The 19,358-nt window shown below is 48.6% G+C and overlaps 1 protein-coding gene across 1 annotated transcript; it reads left to right on the top strand.

Annotated features, from left to right (window-relative positions):
• The first annotated feature begins 11,704 nt into the window (after positions 1-11,704).
• FGF19 (fibroblast growth factor 19) lies at positions 11,705-18,417 on the top strand. Its single transcript, XM_072638300.1, has 3 exons — positions 11,705-11,933; positions 12,366-12,469; positions 16,963-18,417. Exons 1-3 carry the CDS (start codon positions 11,705-11,707, stop codon positions 17,284-17,286), a joined length of 657 nt encoding a protein of 218 aa, XP_072494401.1. The 3' UTR covers positions 17,287-18,417.
• Positions 18,418-19,358: the final 941 nt, after the last annotated feature.

Below are 19,358 nucleotides of genomic sequence, written 5' to 3'. Positions count from 1 at the left end.
CATATCATATTCAAGAAGCCAGTGACTAGATGCTTCAGGATTCCTTGACATTTTAGTGCACTACCTAGCAGAATGTAAGCTGGTTGGGGGCAAGGACCATTTTGTTTCTGTCTTTGTGTTCCCAATGTCTGCCACGTATAAAGGACTTTGTAAATGTTCATTGAATTGAAATGAAGAAAAGGGGAAAGAAAGAAAGAAGGAAAAGAAAGGAAGGAAAGAAGGAAGGAAAGATGGAAAGAAGGAAAGAAGGAAGGAAGAAAGGAAGAGAATGCTACTATGTTCAGTGATGGATTAGGCTAATGAAACTCACTCAAAAGGGCATCTGGAGCAGACTCCCTGAGTCATCCATCCCCAGGGAAGGACTAGAGAGGCCAGCCTCATCTCTTTCCCAAAGTACTGCTTGGAGCTGCTAAGACCACATTCTCAGGGGAAGAGTACTTGGGATATGCAGGCTCCAGGCAAGGAAATGCACCCAGGAAATCAACTTTTTCTGCTGAGAATTTTGAAAGCCTCGACAACAATGATGGGAATAGATTCCAAGGGGTCTGTGCTGGAGTTTTCTTTCAAAAAGGAGGGGGCAGCAGTCTAGTTTTCCTTCTCCTCTCAATGACCCCACTTCAGCAGGGGTGGGCCCTGTCACTTCCTCCTCCTCTTGTGCTGTTATTGTCCAAAGGTTGGAATTCAGATTTATTACTCAACTTAGTTTGGGTTTAAAAGGCCATCTATTTAAAGCTGGCAGAAACTACAGAATTCATTGAGACCTTCTGCTCCATTTATTGATGGGGAAACTGAGACCCACAGTCACAGAATTCAAAGCCAGGTTCTCTGAGTCTTCTCTCTCCCTCCACTCCCCCAAAATAGCTCACCATGAAGGATGAGCAATATATGATGATACTTCCCCTACTTTTCTTGAGGAGACTTCAAGAAGGGGAGAAGAGCTCTCCGAAGACCCTCCCAACTTGAAAGCCTCAAGGCACTAGAATCCTCAGGGAATGGGAGGTTCTGAATAACTGAATTTCTAGTTAACTGAGGACTAAGCCTAAGTCCCTTTTGGATTCAACTCTGTTTGTTGGAATTTACTCCAAAAAATGACAATTGCCACAGAGAGCTCACTTAGACTGGCAATCCCAGCTGACTCAGTATTACCCAAGTGAACCATAGAAGGCACAGGGATCTCCTTGAGACCTGTCAACATTAGATTTTCTTGACCAAATGAAAGCCCTTCTATAAAGCACTCCACAAACCTTAAAGGGCTATGTAAATATGACTTGTTACTATTTATCATTATTAACATTAATTTTTTCCTTCTTAGACTTAAAAATGAATTGGAGAAAACACCTAGCAAGTTAGTTGAATTCCAATAGGCAGAAATGGCAGTTGGCCACAGAGGAACAAAACCCACATCCATCTTGCCTGCGTTGGGCACAAAACCCTCTCAGAATCTGTGGCTTAGTGGAAGGATCACTTACGAGAAGTCAAAGAATCCAGATTTAAGGGCCAGACTCTACCAGTGGTCAACTTTGAGGATTTGGGCAAGTTCCTTTACCTTACAGGGCCTCAGTTTCCCCATCTGCAAGATGGAAATAATAGCCTATGCCCTAGAAGAGTTGTGAAAACACTTTCTATGTTGTAGAAGAAAGTTGGCGACTGGTGCTTTGTAAGCCCCAATAGATTGGTGGGAAAAGAGAAATCCAAAGCACTTCCTGAGCAAGCCTCCCTTCCCATCCCATCCTGGTGAGGCAGGAAGAGTGACCTTATCTCCATCCTGCAAATGTGGAGAATGAGGTCAAGTGCTTGGTCTGAAGGGCTCACCACCAGCTAGGGAAGGGAAGGGCCTGCTTGGGAACTAGGGATTCTGGACAGCCCCTCAGAGCCCAACCTCTGGTCCCCCACATGGAGATACTCCCAGCATCCCTTTCCACACCAGAAAAGAAATGATGAAAAGTACTTCAGATAATGGTCTTTATAGCTGTGTAATCTGCCCTTTGAGGGATGTTACAGAATTACATTCCAGTTCTGAAAGTTGTGCCCAACGGAGTTCAGAAGACAGCATCAAAGTGCCTGGGTCCTAGCCCTGCCTCTACCTCCCTGTTTGGTGTTTTCTTTGGCCATCCTTCACTCCTGAAGAGTGATGCCCTTGGCTTCCGTTAAATGCCCAATAAAATCCCACCTTCTACAGGAAGTCTTCACAACCCCCCTTAATTCTAGCACTTTCCCTCTGTTCATTCTTTCTTATTGATCCTGTAAATTCCTTGCTTTACTTATTTTTGTTTGAATGTTGTCTCCCCCAATAGATCATAAGCTTTTTGAGGGCAGGGTCTGTCTTTGACCTTCTTTTGTGTGCTTGGCACACAGTAGGTGTCTAATGAATGTGTACTAAATGACCGAATGAATAAAAACAGTGGGCAAGTAGTCACGCTGACTCTGACTCAGTTTTCTCACCTGTAGCAACAAGAGACTGGACTGGATGCTTGATGATGGCTAAGGTCTCATCCACTGTAAATCTATGACTATTCACTTTTTTTTCTTTTGAGCCTGTGACGTGAGCCCAAGGTCACACAGGTAGTGAGCCTCAGAGGTCCTCTGCCGCCTGATGAGGCCTGAAGGTCTCTATATCCTACTACCAGGTCTGACAGCTGGACTGAACATTAGCCCTTTTATCTAGAAGGTTCTTCCTGTTTGGGGAAATGCTACAGAAGGCAAGAGGACACGGAAAGAGTCTCTCCCTTTCTTTTCTTCAGTCTTGTGTTCTAAAGGTAAAGCATTCCTGAGGATGCTGAAGGGAAACCCCCTTTCCCCTCCCAGGGATGCAAGAATTGAGTCACCATTGGGTATTTATCGGATATGGGAAATAATAGGTACTGAGGAAATGAGCAGGAAGAATATACGAGGAGAGAATCTCATCCTCCTTCCCAAGAGAACCAGGCCCAGAAAGAATCTACTGAGGGACAACTTGCTAATCCAACATCCTGCATTTAGTCGGTCATCAAGAAAGCTGCCTGATCTCTGAGAGTCACCAAATCAAAGGCCCAACAACCAGAGGATTCTCTCTGCCTTCTACTACAGGGAGAGAGAGACAGAGACAGAGAGAGAGAGAGAGAGAGAGAGAGAGAGACAGACAGACAGACAGACAGACAGACAGAGACAGACAGAGACAGAGACAGAGAGACAGAGAAAGAGAGAGAGAGACTGATTTCAATGCTTCATTCAAGTGTTTACTGACTGCCTACTCTGTGTCAGGCACCATGATGGGTGCTAGGAATACACAGACCTGGAGAAACTAGAACTTATCTCCTAGCCCTCAAGTACTTGGCATGTTTCTGCTCAGAGTAAGAGTTGGGGTCAAAGGCAGAATCCACACAAAGTGTGGTGGGGGGAGGAGAGATGGAGGAGCTCTTCCTTGAACTGAGCCTTGGAATAAGCCAAAGACTAGAGGAAGAAGATGTTTCAGGCAGGAGGGACAATCATGACTCCTCTAAATTTCAATCCATGGAGTTCAAGAGTTGGGTGACTGGGATAGAAGCAAGCTTCTCTGAAATAAGCCACAGTCCAGCATTGCCTTTTAAAAGTCTCTAAAGCAAAATCATCTGCCCAGCATCCAGCCAGGAAGCACAGTGGGTCAGGGACGGGACTTGGTGTCAGAAAGACCTAAGTTTAAATCCTACCTCAGAAACTTACTAACTGGGTGACTCTGGACAAGACATCTAACCTCACTTAGCCTCAGTTTCCTCATCTGCAAAAGAGGGAAAATAACAGTACCTAAATATTACACCCCTCCACTCAGGGTTGTTATGGGGGTCAAGTGAAATACCAAATGGTAAGTGCTTTGCAAACCTAAAAGTTCTATAGAAGGAAGGCACTGGGGGAGTCTCAACACACACAGACCCTGCTAGGACCCCCCAGTATGACATAGAGGCCACTCCTGGATATGGCTCTGTGGCCAGGAGGGTGCAAGTTGTTCACTTACTGTGGTCTCCCTGAGCCTCTGGCTCATCTCTGTGACCACTGCTGGGTTCTACATGACTCTGGCATTCTTTGTTGGACTTTAGGGACCCACCTAGCTCTGGCAGCCCAAGAATCATAGAATCCCAGAGTTGGAAAGTTATGGGCAGCCCCAAGGCAGCTAGTTTGCCCTTCTAAAACATATTTGACACAGGCCTTCCAGAGGCACCACTTGAGGCAGCCCTTTCACCTTGAAATTGTTTCGGCTCTCTCTTTTCCTTTCTTCCTTCCTTCCTTCCTTCCTTCCTTCCTTCCTTCCTTCCTTCCTTCCTTCCTTCCTTCCTTCCTTCCTTCCTTCCATTTGTTATGACAGATGGCTCACTTGAGAGGGGTGGAGGAGGGATATATTTAGTAAAGACAATGATATCAGAACAAAAAGAATGAATAATTTTAAAAAGAAAACACTTTTGGATGCTGCAGGTAGGAGTGGTCATCATTTTGCATCTCAATTCTCACGGTCTTGGACAATAGAAGTAGATGCCAAGTGCACTGGACACCAGGGGGCGCAGTCATACTAGAAGTGTAGAGCCCTCCTCCCCAAAATTCTAAGGGAATCTGAATCCATTCTTCCTTGTGATGCTGTATTTATGGAAGAGCTCCTTCCCCCCCCCCCCCCCCCCAGTTTCTAAGGGAGACGTTTGGTTGTTACCTTTTTTTTTTTTTTTTTTTTTACCATTCCATTTCAATAAACGCTTTTGCTTTGAGCTAATTGTGTCCTCTGGTTAACTGTGGAAAGTTGAATATATCAGTGGGGGCTTATGAACTATAGCTGGAAGTCCTGACCCACAGAGTACTTTGAAGTTGGGGAAGTTATCCCCCTGGAGACTCAACCTCCTAACATGGCTGCAGGGGAGTGAAGCTAAGGGACTCTCTACTGCAAGACACCGTGTCATGGGACAATTGGTCACCTCCCCTTGCAATGCCCATAATGAGCGTAAGGGAAAACCCAAAAACAAAGCATGAAGATAGCTATAGCTTATGCTCTCAATTCCCGTTGTTCCAGATGAGGAAGGGGAGAGATTCTACAAAGACCTCCATGGGTCCTTCCAAACGGAATCAACGTAGACCTTAATGCCAGGTGAGACTTCAGTGCAAAGTGGAGTACAAATGGAAAAGGGGGAAGGGAGGAGGAAAGCTGAATGGTTTGGCCCATGATCAAGAAACAAAGCAGATGAATGCTTTTAGACTATATCGATGTTTATACCTGTTTATCACGAATACTTTTTTCCAGAAGAGAGTCAGATGTTGGTCATTAGAACTGCACATGAAACATCCAATACTGAGGGACCATCATAGGACCTATAGGGACAGGGCACTTGATTTCCCACTCCTTTTTCTCACATTCATTGACCCACTGAGTCCTGGAGGAAAGCTGTTTATGGATAAGGTTATGACTCACAAGTCTAGGGGTTTCCCAAAAGTGGAAATAAAATAGAACTGCATGTACGGTATTGACTAGGTATGGGACAGATAATTTATTCCTACAAAAGTAATGCTAAACCCAGAACATTCACAGAGAACATTATGTTGAAAAACCTAAAGACAGAATTCACTAACTAAACATATGACCATTGTTTTGTGTGTGTGTGTGTGTGTGTGTGTGTTCATCCTTCATTGCCAAAGAAGACCATGCCATCAGAGAAATAATGACATGACTTGCACTTGACTTTGAGTGAGGGAGGGCTGTGCAGGTCACCAGCCTCACTTCTCCTCCAGAGCCATCTGAATCCAGTGACCAGATATTCAACAGGATGACTCGAGATGACCCAGGATGAGGCAGTTGGGGTTAAGTGACTTGCCCAAGGTCACACAGCTAGTGAGTGTCAAGTATCTGAGGTGAGATTTGAACTCAGGTCCTCCTGACTCCTGCACTGGTACTCTATCCATTGCACCACCTAGCTGCGCCATGACCATTATTACAGTCTGCGGGAAGTATGACCCTTAGATTTCATTTGAACATAAAGGAGTCTGTGGGATTGTTGATTAGGCAGCTTATACCCCACTCTAGTCCAAATTTTGAATATTTTACTCAGTTACTTCCACCACCAACTTCTCCTCTCAAAGGATCAGGGACCCGCCTGATTTCTCGGACTCATAAGGTCACCTGCAGCCCTGGATCCACCCATCATGAGGATGATGCTCAGTCACCTATTCAGGAAAGAAAGCAATGTAGCAAAAGCTGGTTGGGTCACACATTTAAGCTCAACTGCCTGAATTTACAGTCCATTTGAGGCTAGTGGTTCCATTGAGGATAGAAGGATGCCTATGCTTCTGCCCTCTGCACAGGAGAGGCAGAAACTAGTGAGCCAAGCCAGAAGCCCCTCCTTCTTCAAGCAGACTCAGCCTCTCCCCTCTCCTCAGATTATTCTAAAATGCCAAGTCCTTTCAGCACTGGGCCACCCACCTCCTGGCCAGGTGTAGTCAAGTGATGGGTTCCATGTTCTGGAGCAGCGGGTGGAAGACGCACAGAGGGAAGGGCTCTCTGGAAATGCTCCCTCCCCAACAGAGCTGCCTCTAGAGTGCAATGGGCTGCCTTCAGACAAAGGAAGTGGGCATTCCCAGGAGCCAGGCCTCATTCACTGCCTTGTTAGCATCCTGCCAGATTCCTGCAGAGCACATCCTTCTGGGAGCTGCCTCTGACAGCCATGCCCATCTGTGCCTTCACTGAGGACCTTTTAGAAATTGAAGCTGCTGGGGGAGGGGGGAGAGCAATTAGATTTAATCGGGCCTGCCATTGATTAAAGTCACAGGGGGTTGGTGGAGGGGAAGTATGTAATGATTTAGAAGCTTCTGTCACACTTAAAGACCCAGGCTCACTGGTGGACTCCAGGTACTTTCCCCCAAGATTTTCCATGCTGACACTTCTGCCTGCCTGGTTATTAATGCCAGTCATTGACTACTGTGTTAATTTTGCTTCTGTTCATTGAAATGCATCAGGGTCCTGAACAGCTCCCTCCCCTTTGCCTGATGTCAGCATTTAACCTCTTCGCCTTCGATTCTGGAAATCCAATTTTATGCCTCTGGGAAGTTGTTAGAATGAGAAAGGGGCACAACTTGGGTGAGGCTTAGACCCTGAGAGGCCCCAAGAGGGACTACTTTAACCTGGTCCATCAGGCAACAAGTAGGAAAGGTGACAGTTGCCCACTCAGCTGAACGGTCGTTCTGGAAGGTGGACTTCCTTCTGCTCCTTGATCTTCTCTATTCATCATGTTTCAGAGCCATCTTTGAGGTTATCTGGGAAGGTCTAAACTGTTCCTACCATTTAACCCAATGATACAATTATATCTATATCTCTAAAGAGGAAAAGAACCCCTGTGTACAAAAATGCCAATAACAGCTGTTCTGGGGGTGCTAAAGAACTGAAATCACAACTGGGAGAATGGCTGGTTGTTGTTCGATGGGACAAGATCAACAGGACAGTTTTAGAGAAACCTGGGAAGACCTATATAAACAGATCCTGAGTAGAGTGAACAGAACCAGGAGAATGTGTACAATACCAACAACAGTGTAAGGACTGGTCGTTGTCCTTCATGCTTGGGGGACCAACACAACACTACTATGTTGAGGCCAAGGTACAGTGTGTCTGACTGTGTTTGATCAGACCGAGATGAGCTTGGTGGACTCTAGCACAGTCTGTATGGGCATCTGGAACAGAGAGGGCTCTAAATCTCATGTTTCTTTTGAGTTACCCCTATTCTGCTTGGCCCGTAAAGCACAGAGCCTTCTTTGATGTGGGCTTGCCATGTTGAGCAGTCCTGTGCCCATGTCATTATAAGGAAAAGCAATCTTGATAAACTTGAGAGCACTGCTCAATGCAATGACCAGCCACCACCCCAGAGGACTGATGCATGAAGCCTGATGCTTGCTTGCCTCTTTGCAGAGAAGGGAAGCAGAACCAGACAAAGCCAAAGTGGGGATTGGCTTTGTTTGACTGAATACATGTTGCAAGGCCTTTGTTCTTCCTTTTTCCAATGGAGGTGAGAGAGGAAAGGAGCTTAGAGACAAGACCAGAAAGAAGCTAGATCAACAAGACAGTTTGGCAAAAGGATAGGAAACATGGATTCTATACTTTAAAAGAAAAGCCATTTCATCAGCAATCATGAGTTTTTAATCCTATTGTACAAAGTACATGGAAATGTCAACTTCATTTGGCATTTGTGAAGTTCAGAATGAAAAAATTAAAGAAACTTTCCAGATCTTCAGAACAGCTATAAAAGACACCACTAAAAACCAAGAGGGGTTGTGTGACTTGACACGATCATACCTTTGGGAGTCCTATTAAATCTTGTCTCTGCTACTGACTGCCTGTGTGATCCAAGGCAAGTCACAGGACCACTCTGACCTCAGTTTCTTCATTGTTAATGAGCAGATTGGAACAGATGATCTTTGAGGTCCCTGCCAGTTTCAAATCTATGAGAACAGACCTACTTCACAAGGTAGTTTTGGAAAATACACATTGTAAATCTTAATAATGTTAGTAAATAGAACTTTAAGAATGATAATCGTGTTACTACTAGGATTTGTCAATTCCCTTCAGACAAAGGAGAGGTAGAGCTCTATGCCAGAGGTAGAGAGCCACAAGCTTGGACCCCAACCTGATGTGCTGGTCAGAGTTCAGTTGTTTACATTTTCTCTAGCTTCCCTTAGCTCAGAGTCAGAAGACCTGAGTTCTTGTCCTGCTTTTTCAACTGAGTCATCTTAGACAAGTTATTCAGCCTCTGGCCTCAGTTTCCCAATCTGTAAGATAAGGTGTTTGAAATAGTTGATTTCAAAGGTCCCTTTCTACACCATCATTCTATGAGTCTCATACCCTCCTTCTCCCTTCTCTTCCCTTGAATCCCTTCTCAGACCTCAGTTTCTTCCTCAGAGGAGTTGGCTTCAATGAGCTCTACTGTCCACTCATTCAATAAGCCTGTAATAAGCACCTACTATGTGCTTGATATTGTGCTGGAGAATCAAAGAAAAAAATCACAGTCCCTCCAGAAGCTTATATTATATGGGAGAAAATAATATGTAACTGAAAAGAAAATGTAAAGATTCTGTCGTTTAGTCATGTCCAACTCTTGGTGTTTTCTTAGCAAAGATACCAGAGGGGTTTGCCATTTCCTTCTCCAGCTCCTTTTACAGATAAGGAACTGAGACAAACAAAGTTAAATGATCCCCCTCCACCCCGGTCACACAGCTAATGTCTGAACTCTGAAAGATGACTCTTCCTGACTCCAACTCGGTGCTCCATCTACTGAGCCACCTAGGTACTTTTGCAAAGGAGACAGACAGTTAATTTTTAGAGGAGGATACGAGCATCATGAAAGACACGTGCAGGAGGAGATATTTGAGTTGAGCCTTGAGGAAGCCAAAGATTGTGAGAGAAAGCATTCCCAGCATGGGAAACAGACTGGAGATGGCCTTTTTCAGGTCTGATCTTCCACAAGTCCATAATTTGTCCTCCTCTTGAGCCCTAGAACCCAGAATCCTTGCTGGCAGCTAATTATCCCCATTTTCAAGGGAGGCAAGTAACCCAGGAGAAAATAGGTTTTTAAAAATGTTTTAACCAATAGATTCTTTAAAAATCATCCCTGAACGGAGTTGAGAAGAGTTTGAAGGTCCAGTGCCTGGGGAGGCTAACTTGTCTGCCTCTCTGGGTTTAAATTGAGGGATCATAGGCAGAGGCCGAATGCCATTTTTCAAGGGGTGATCCAGGGAATCCTTGGCCAAATGCATGTTGAACTAGATGTCCTTACAATCCTGTCCAGTTGGGAGAGTCCGGGTTTCCAAGGGCTGCCAGACACAGGAAGGATTTTCAGGATGCAGGCTGCTCTCTGGGGATAGAGGAGCTCCAACCTGAGCATGATGCGCCATCTAGTGGCTACCATTGCTCCAGAGGATTGGGCTGAAATGAGGTTTTGGAGAGAGAAAAAGGGGAGACGACTCTCCTCAGACACCCAAGGAGGCTATGCTACATATACATCCAAGGAGCTCACTGTGAGCCAAAGAAAAGGGAATAATGAAGAGAGGAAGGAAGATAAAACCCAGAAAAGTTTTTAAGAGGAAAGGGGTCTGGGAGGATGACCTGCCAAACATTTTTGAATGGGAAGGGACCCCCTGGCTTCTCTAAGATCAACTTTTTCTCAGCCTCCTTGAGGGGAGTGAGTCAAAGCTTAGTTTGTCCCAGCGCAGAGGTGGGCTGCCAGGCAGGGGAAGGGCCCAGTGGAGGTGGAGAAGGCCCTGTTACTAATAAGAACTATCCCTTGGCAAGTGCCAGACACGTAAATGCTTGCCTTTCTACTGCTTCCAAATATGATTTGCTCACAGGTCTTCACAGCACAGTGTCACTGATCCCATTTTGCAGAGGACTAATTTGTGACTTATCCAAGGTGACACCTACTAGTAAGTGCTGGGATTCCAAGCCGGGACTGTTCTGGCTGCCACTAACTGTGTAGGTGCTGCTTCCCTCACCTTGGTTTCAAGGTGTCCCCTCAGCTTATCTGGGTCCTTAGGAGGAACTCTCTAAAAGCCAGTTGATAGGGGAGCCCAAACCTCTGAGAAGCTGGAGGCCAGAAAGTCGGTGATGGGAGACCCTTTGGAGACCTTCAGTGTACAGATGGGTGGATGGCCACTGGGGGGAGTATGGTCCAGGGGATCCTAGGCCAGATACCCCGAAAGGTCCTAATCCAAGATGTATGCCCCTGTCCATTTCTCCCAGTCCTAGCTCCTTTGTATTGGTAGTATATCAGCCCCATCTCTTCCAGAAGATTTGGGCCAGGCCAGCTTTCCTTTGTTGTGGTCCACCAGGGGGCTAGTGGAGGAAAGATGCTGCTTGAGTTAGGGGGACTGTGGATAGGGGGTGCAGGGGAGAAGGGGCGAAGGAGAGGGCAGCCTGCCTTCTTTCTCTCTGGATTTCAGCTCCCCAGCCCTGGGGGACAGACTGGCAGCCTGCCTCCTCTCCATGTCTTTGCATCCACCCTTCCCTAGGGACCTGCAGGCACACTGTTTGTTACCCAGAACTGGGTCTCTAGGGTCCAGTCAACCAGCCTTACTTCATTCTCTCCTTTTCTGCCCCTCTCCTTCCTTCTCTCCTTTGTCCTCTCCCTCCCTCCTCACCTCTTTCCACTTTTGTCTTTTCCCTCTCCTTCCCTCCTCTTTTCTCCTTCCTTTCTTCCTTCTCTCCTTAGCCATTCCTTCCCCCCTCTTTTGCTACTCTCTTACTCTCTCTCTGTCTCTGTCTCTCTGTCTCTGTCTCTCTCTCCCCTCTTTCTCTCCACTCTGTCTTCCGTAGCTCTCCCTCCTTCCTTTCTAGCTTCCTCCCCGCCCCTCCCCAGTCCTAGGGCCGTCTGGGGGCGGAGCCCAAAGACTAGAGGTGAGGGGGAAGGAAGGACAGTACCCGCGCGTGGAGGGGTGGGGTGGGGGCGGGACGGGTGTGTGTGTGAGAATTCGCCCGTGGATTGGGGTGTGGACTGACCCCCTGAGATTTGACCCGGGTATGAAATAGCCGAACTATTTGCAGAAACCTCAGCAAAGTGCAGATAAGAAGTCCTATAAAAGGCGTCACTGCGCCAGCTTCTTCCTCCCCATCCCAGCGCCTTGGCTCCCTAGTGCCTCGTTAGTCCGTCGGGAAGCGCCTAACTGCGTGACTGTGTGCACCTTGGTGTCCACCCCGTGTGGAGTGAGGCAGCTCCGGGACAGGCCCAGGGCCAGCTGCGCGATGGCCCGGTTGCTGAGCCCTCTGCTGACCCTGACCGCGCTCTGGCTAGCCCCGACGGTGCGTGGCCGGCCTCTGGTGGACGCCGGCCCGCACGTCTACTACGGGTGGGGAGAGCCCATCCGCCTGCGGCACCTCTACACGGCCAATCGGCATGGGCTGACCGGCTCCTTCTTCCTGAGGATCCACCGGGACGGCCGCGTGGACGGCAGCCGGAGCCAGAGCGCGCTAAGTAAGTCGTGTGTGTGTGTCTGTATGCGGTGTGTGTGCGCGCGCGTGGGGTTTGTACATCTTGTACACTCTGGAATGTGCTTGCCAGCTTGAAACCGCAGACCCTTACTCCCTCCCTTCCATACCAAAGGCCTCCGGGGTGCCTCAGTCCCCTGGCGCTGGTGCAGGCTCACCCCAGCGCGCTGGAGGGCTTTCTGCCCGGGCTTCTCAGGCAGGAGGTCTGGACACGCGGCACCTCCCAGTGCCAGCGGACAAAGTCGGAGTGCTCCTTCAGTCCGGCTGGGCGAGGGTAACCCTGCCTTCTGGCCATCACCCTTCCAATACTCTGATTCTTGGGAGGCCAGAGTTGAGGTGGCTCGGGCTCACTCTGGCTCCGCGCGATGCTCGGACGCCCCGTCGGGGCACCGTCCTCACCTGTCTCCTTTTTGCTCAGGTTTGCTGGAGATCAAGGCGGTAGCTCTCCGGACGGTGGCGATCAAGGGTGTCCACAGCTCTCGATACCTCTGTATGGGAGACTCCGGGAAGCTCCAGGGATCGGTAAGTCAACTTCCCAGCCTCCAGGGCTTGGATAACTGGCTCCCCGGGGCTTTCCAATTCTGTGGCTTGGGGACATTTTCTGCCAATTTTCAAGCTTTAAAAAAATGTATTGATGTTTATTTACCTCCTTGTGACGCTGGGCTCCAAATTACTTAACCACTCTGAGCCTCAGTTTCCTCCACTGCAAAATCGTGATAATAGTACCCATCTCGAGGCTGTAATGGGATTAGTGATGTCAAGTTCTTATCTAGCGTTGAACTCGGCTGGAGAAGGAATGTGATTTCTTTGTGTTAAGAAGCTGGAGCCAGGCTCCTCTGGAGATACTCGAGAAGCTGGGGAGCCCCGGGGTCCCAGGCTGCATTCTGGAGGGGGAGGGGCTTGCTATTGCTAGCTTGCAAAAAGAGAAAGATCTCCGACACTACTTCCCAGGGTACTGAGGAACGAAGCAGTCGAGATCTAAGAAACAGTAGCTATTACTTTGACTGAGCCTCCGAATCAGCTGAGGACTGAGCTTCAGCTCCAAATCCAGGGCAGAAAAGTCGAGGAAAAACCTAGAGCCCAGCGAGATTTGCTTTGTGCAGGCGGCTTGACATTTGCACTGGGAAGCGAAAAGTGATTGTCACCGCAGCAAGCCGCGACAGACGAGCCCTTAAAATAATAAAAGGGCTGCTTTTGTTTTCTGGGCAAGCCATAGAAAGCTCCTGAGAGGGCTCTCTTCCTGCTTTAAATCTTGAAAGCTGTCCCATTGTTTCCTCTAAGCATACCTGGGAAAGCCCACCAGACAAGGGTGGGGGTCAATGATGAAGCCCAATTTTTCTGCATTTTTTAAATAAAAGCAGAAGTAGATCTGTCGGGACACCCCTGAGCCTCTTCTTAACTGGCTGGATTTCAAGTCACTCTCCCTTTCTAACCCTCTATAAAATGGGGGTGATGCTAGCCTGTCCTCCCTCTTTAGGATCTTCAATGTGCCTGTTGGCAGAAGCTGCAGGATCGGGGCAGCAGGAGAGCTGGAGCTGTCCAGGGGCCCACAAGCCTTTATTTCGAATCTGCCTGCCCCAGGCGCTGTGCTGAGAGCTGAGAGCTGAGGGGACCAGGAGAGATTCAGGGGTTTCTGGTTTCCTCTTGGGTGAAATGGGGTGGGGGGAATTGCACCTTTTTTACTAAGTGTGAGTCTCCAATGAGATCACAGAATTAAATGCTCTCCAAACTTCAAAGCAGGGGCCTCTACATTAGCCATTATTATGTAAAATGCTTCCCCATCTTTACTGCAGTATGGGAGGGTTAATTATGTCACCTTTGTTATATATTCACCCGGTTCCCCTATTTTAAATCCTGCCCCTTGCAAATCATCCGGACAGTTTTTCAAAGATTTAGTCTTCTGAGCGGAGAATGCTGGGCTTCCAGAGGTTGGCCCCCCAGTCCCCACCCCCCCAAAGCTGGTCTCTTCATCTCAGAATAATAAACACTCCAGGCCTGTCAGCCAGCCATCCTACTGCTCCCCTATTACCGTTCAGTTCAGGCCTGGTGGGAGAGCTAGGCCCATGGAAAATCAGTGCGCGCTGCTTTCCTAATTAGCTGCCAACAAAGGCCGAAGTTCAAAGGGACCCACTCTCAAACCCCCCCCCCCCCTTCTGGGGTCATCGATGGCTGGTGGCTGTGGGAGGTCTGAGAAGGGTGGTCTGAGGAGGGCTGGTCAGGGGCCCTGCTGTGAATGCCCACCCCCAGCCAGTGCTTGCAGTCTTGCTTCCCAAGACCTGGGAACAGCCCAGATCCATGGCCTGCAAGGATGCTTCAGGGAGAGCCCACCTCTGATTCGCTTCTCCCCAGGATGCTTCATGACCCCAGCTCCGGTCTTTTGATGTTGGACCCGGCTTGTTTTGTGGCTGTGAACCATTGATGTCAGGTTCTTTTGTGCCCTTTATTAGTTAAATACTGAAGGGGAGGGGAGGACTAGAAGAGAGTGAAGAAAGGAGGAGGGGGCCTGGGGAGGAATCTGGCACCTGGGGGCTGGGGGCTCTAAAAGCACTGAGGTTGTTTTTCCTATTGGGACACTCCCTTAAAGTGGCAGTTCCAGTGGGCCTCCTGGTCTCTCTGGTCATCTATGCCTCAACCATTCATCAGGTGCTCATCAGGGAAGGCCTTTTCCCACTCTGCCTAAAATGAAAGAAAATAGACATCTGTCTTCATGGATCTGGAGGGCCATGTGAGAAGGGGATTAGCCTTCCTCTGTTTGGCTTCCAAGGCAGGGCTAGGAGCCTGGAGAGGGGGAACAGCAGAGCCAAGAAGGATTTTTGGCTCAATGCTAGCAAGGACTTCCTACCAAGCCAAGGGCCACAGAGGGAACCGGAATGCCTGGTGGCCTTGGATCCAGGGCTGACCAACTCTTGCCTGGGGGATAGGATTCCTGATCAGATATGAGCTGGACCCAGCTTCTCAGAGCTACCCCTTCCATCTGAGATGCTGAGGTTCTGTAGCTTCCAACTGGGCTGAGCAGGAAACTGTCTTTCCTGGAGAATGTGAAAGTCATGATGAGGTCAGCTGGCTGTTCCCTCTAGATACCATTCGATATCCTAACATTTCCAGTTGAAATCTTTGATTTTAACGCCATTAAATGTAGTTAAACTCTGTTATATTAGTTGAAGTGAATGGGGCTTATTTTGAGAAATAAATTTCCTGCCAATCTTCCAGCCAGTTAGTTGGGGTTTTTGTTTTTTTGTTGTGTGTGTGTGTGTTTTTAATACTAGATGTAGAAAGAAAAACAAGATTGAAAAACCCCCTCCCAGTTCCCAGTCCCTTGGAATCCTAAGCCAGATAACCACATGGCGGTCACTGCTGACAGCTGAGTGAACCCTACCTGAGCTCTCTCCCTTCCAGCTTTGCCATCCCATGGCTCTGGATTGGAGAGAGCAGTCCAAAAGGGGCTCATGAGGAAGTGATCAGTAGAGCTGTTCAGAAAGAGAAGGAGCTGGGAGGTCTCAGGTGCCCCAGGCCTGGAGGTCGGTAAGCAGAGGCTTGTCTGCTCAGGTGCCTCTGAGATCACTGGAGAGTGGGTGAGTTTGAGGCTCACATCTCCATTTCTCTGGTTTTCCATTTCAGAAATGATTGACTATAGGGTGGCATAACCAGCGACTCCACTTCATTATTGTTTGCATTTGACCAAGAACTGTCAAGCGTCTCCTGGACATTTTATTACAGGTTGAAAGAGTTCACCAGGAACCATCACCTGAAGTTCACTGACCCCAGAGCAGGAGTCATCGAGAGCCCTGAGCTTTGGGGCCCTGGTGGCCCCTGAGCTCTGAACACCATGTTGTTCAGCTCAGCACCTTAGTTAGAAACGTTGGTGGGGGGCACTCTCTCATGGAGAAGGGAAGTATTTGGACTCTTGGCAGGATCATGAGGACTGAGGGTTTTCCTCTAAGATTACCAGATCTTTGCAGATAACCCCAGACTAATTGACTTATTGAAAATGTGTGTGTGTGTGTGTGTGTGTGTATGTGTGTGTGTGTGTGTGTCTTCAGTATCCTCAGCATTTAGTAAGTTCTCAGTCCATGCTAAAATGAGGGTCTGCATGTAATGGACTATAAGGTTCCTTTCAGCTCCGCCTTTGGGGAATTCTCTCCCATCTTCTTTCTCAGTCTCCCAGCTGGACCTGGATGGGAATCCCCCCAGGGAGAGGCCCAACTGGCCGACCTTGTCCTCAGCTTGGGACCCTCAGGGCAGAGGAGGGAAGCCATTCCTGGGACAGCCCAGACCCCTTTAGGGAAGCAAGCTTTTCTTTACTTAGGCTAAGCTGGAGTCTTGGTTGCTTGGACCCACCATCCCCAGATCTGAGTTCTGGCTTCTGGAACCAAATACAATAGAAATTCAGCACCTTCAGCTAATCAAAGACAATCAACAGGCCTCACTGAGTCAGACATTCAACTTCCCTCTTCTTGAGGCCCTGTAGTCCTAGTTTCAAGGAAGGGAGGAGGAAAAAGGAAAAATGGATCGATGAACTTAATAAACACCAGGCACTTTAAGACGTTATCTCAACTGATTCTCCCAGCAGCTCTGGGAGGTAGGTTCTGTGTGATCCCCATTCTGCAGTTGAAGAAATGCAGGCAGACAGTGGTTAAGTGACTTGTTCAGAGCCACATAGCCTGTAAGTGTCTGAGGGAGGATTTGAACTTTTTGAGCCTTTTTGACCTCTAGGCCTACATCTAGTGGGAGACATACTTCTACACCCTGCACCTGGTAAGGGGCAGAAGTAAGATTTGAACTCGGAACCTCTGACACTGACAAATCTGTATGACCCTGGACAAATGTCTTCTCTTCTCTGGACTCAGTTTCCTTATTTGTTAAATGGGGATAATTGGAGCTGAAGTACCCACCTTGAGTGGGTTAGTGGGAGTCTCCTGTTAGGTGATGATCTTTGCCATCCTCTCTTCCCTGGCCTTCTCTGCTGTCATCCAGCATAACAGACAGGGTTCTAACAGGTTTTCGTCTCTGTCTAGGTGAGGTTCTCTGCTGAAGACTGTACCTTTGAGGAACAGATTCGCCCTGATGGTTATAACGTGTACCAGTCCCAGAAGTATGGCCTCCCCGTCTCCCTCTGCAGCGACAGACAGAGGCAGTTGTTCCAAGGCAAGGACTTCCTGCCTCTCTCTCATTTCTTGCCCATGATCAGCTCCGTTCCTCTGGAGGCTGAGGAGTCTGGGGGCCACAGAGATTCCTTTGACTCTGAGGTGTTTTCCTCGCCACTAGAAACTGACAGCATGGACCCCTTTGGCCTCGCTTCCAACTTCTCACCTATAAAGAGCCCCAGCTTCCAGAAATAAGGAGACCTCTGCCAGCATTTGGGAGCCAGGCCCAGTCTCCCTATCTCTCGTCCACATGGAGCAGATGGGCTTCGGGGGAGCTGGGGTGGCCTCAAGGCTGTCTGAGGCATGGAGGAGGAAGGGTGTCTGAAGGATGAAGACGTCCCTGGAGAGAGTGCCAGTTATAATTTTGTAAATACATGAAGGGTCTCGAGGTGGTCCATGTGTAAGATATTGAGCATCTGCCAAACCCCTTGCCTGAGGGATCTCCCCTTTGGACAGGGTCACTTTCCATGGGGTATAGGAGATACCCATTTTTGCTGTGAATCAGTGATTGTGAGAGCTGAAGGGTGGACTGGATCAGCCTCAGGTCTTTTTGGAATGAATCCAAGGCCAGGGTCCTTCAGCTGGGAGCCACCCAGGACTGGTCCCAATGGGGCTGCTTCGCACTGCAAGAGGCCCCACCCCCACCTCCTCAGCTGCTTTTCCTTCTCAGACCAGCACCAGGGTGAATGACCTCTCTTTCCAGCCTACTAAGTCTCAGATTGCCCTGGGAGATAAGGCTGTTAACCCCTCCCTGCCCCCTACTAACTCTGTCTTTCAACCTGGCTTACCTCACTTGATAGCAAGAAATGAAATGACCTTGTCACCCCCAGCTTGATGAGCGCCTATCTTTTCAGTATAAACACAGCTTGAAACAGAAGGAGATAGGAGACAGCTCTGGGCAGCTTGTGGGCCCATCAGACACATCTCTAGAGGACTGCAAAAGGCAGCCGCTGAGATAGAGCCCTACCCTCCCATAGCACTGGGCTCTGGGGTCCCTTCATGCAGGCCGGCTGCTCCCCCCCATCCCTCTCTTCTGCTGAAGCTCACCGCCCCCACCCTGCTCCTCCTCCTTTTCTGTCAGTGGTAGAGGGGGTCAGACACTTGGAACCATCCAAGATCAGCTTGTGATGCCACCCCCTGAAGCAATTCGGTCCTCACAGGAGATCTCCCCCCTCTTCTGCCCAGCACTTAGCTGCCCCAGGTGATATTTATCAGTAATTTATTGTCACACACTCAGCCCTTTCCTTTCTTACTTTATTTATGCCCTGTCATATTTATGCGCCAATAGGAGTTCTGTTTTTTACATTAAAGTGGTGTTGGTTCATATCAAAGCCTGTCTCATTTCTGAAGTAGTCCGTGCGGAATGGCAGACAGAATTGTGTCCAAATGGAGTGCTGAGAGGCATGGACTCCTCCCAGAGGTTTCTAAGAAGAGGCTCTAGGCCCAGTCAATGGATGAGCATGTATTAAGTGCTTACTGTTTGCCATATGCCAGGCCTTTTGTGAGGGAGGGTGTAGGTGAAGGGAGAAGGTTCTTGTTCAGGCAGTAGTCCAACTTATAATCTCTGGGGTCCTGCAAGCTACCAGGTCCATGTCACCACAACAAGAGTTTATGGAAATTCCTCTCTCTGGGGATATTGCTGAACAAGGAAAAGGGAATGGGTGCTAGACAGGGAGAGAAGAAAGTCAAAGCTCTTCCTGCCCCAGTTAGGGGCATGAGTCCAGACACCAAAGCCCTTCTCTTCGTCCAGTTCATAGATCCCTGAACGCAGAGACTCTTGGATTTCCTTTGCAGAGGCAAAGGGAAGGAAGCCCTCAGAATTCTGGATGTCTGGGATGAGTCAGGTCAGGAGCTCTGAGGTCTCAGTTAACTCTCCTCACTGACCTAAGGCTCTCTGATTCCTCATCTGTAAAATGGAGCCATAGTTCATGCTGTCTGTCTCCTAGGGCTGTGGTGAGCATCAACGGTCTGGCAGAGGATGAGTGGAAGGATGAATGATGAAAAATGCTTAAACATGGAAAAGCTTTGGACAAACAGGAGCATGTATGTGGGGAGGGGGAATGGGGGGGGGGGGTTCTAGCACTCCTGGGACCTCAGCAAATAGGCCTCAGCCTCCACTCAAGTTCACATCTGCCCGGATATAAACATCCTGCTTGAATACATCAGATCCCAGGTTTCAGGCATGTCCCACCAATGTGAGGGGGAGGGTAGCAGCAGTGGACCCTTGGAAGAAATGATTTAGTCTAGGGAATTGTGGGAAAAGATCA

The sequence above is a fragment of the Notamacropus eugenii genome, chromosome 2 (genome assembly GCF_028372415.1).
Source record: "Notamacropus eugenii isolate mMacEug1 chromosome 2, mMacEug1.pri_v2, whole genome shotgun sequence".
Lineage (NCBI taxonomy): Eukaryota > Metazoa > Chordata > Mammalia > Diprotodontia > Macropodidae > Notamacropus > Notamacropus eugenii.
The sequence above is the reverse complement of the archived record's forward strand: the minus strand, read 5'-3'. Positions and strand labels throughout refer to the sequence as shown.

Coding starts and splice junctions, on each gene's coding strand:
- FGF19 (XM_072638300.1), top strand. CDS start 11,705: ATGGCCCGGTTGCTGAGCCCTCTGCTGACCCTGACCGCGCTCTGGCTA. Junction 11,934..12,365: donor CCGGAGCCAGAGCGCGCTAA/GTAAGTCGTGTG, acceptor CTTTTTGCTCAG/GTTTGCTGGAGATCAAGGCG. Junction 12,470..16,962: donor CCGGGAAGCTCCAGGGATCG/GTAAGTCAACTT, acceptor GTCTCTGTCTAG/GTGAGGTTCTCTGCTGAAGA.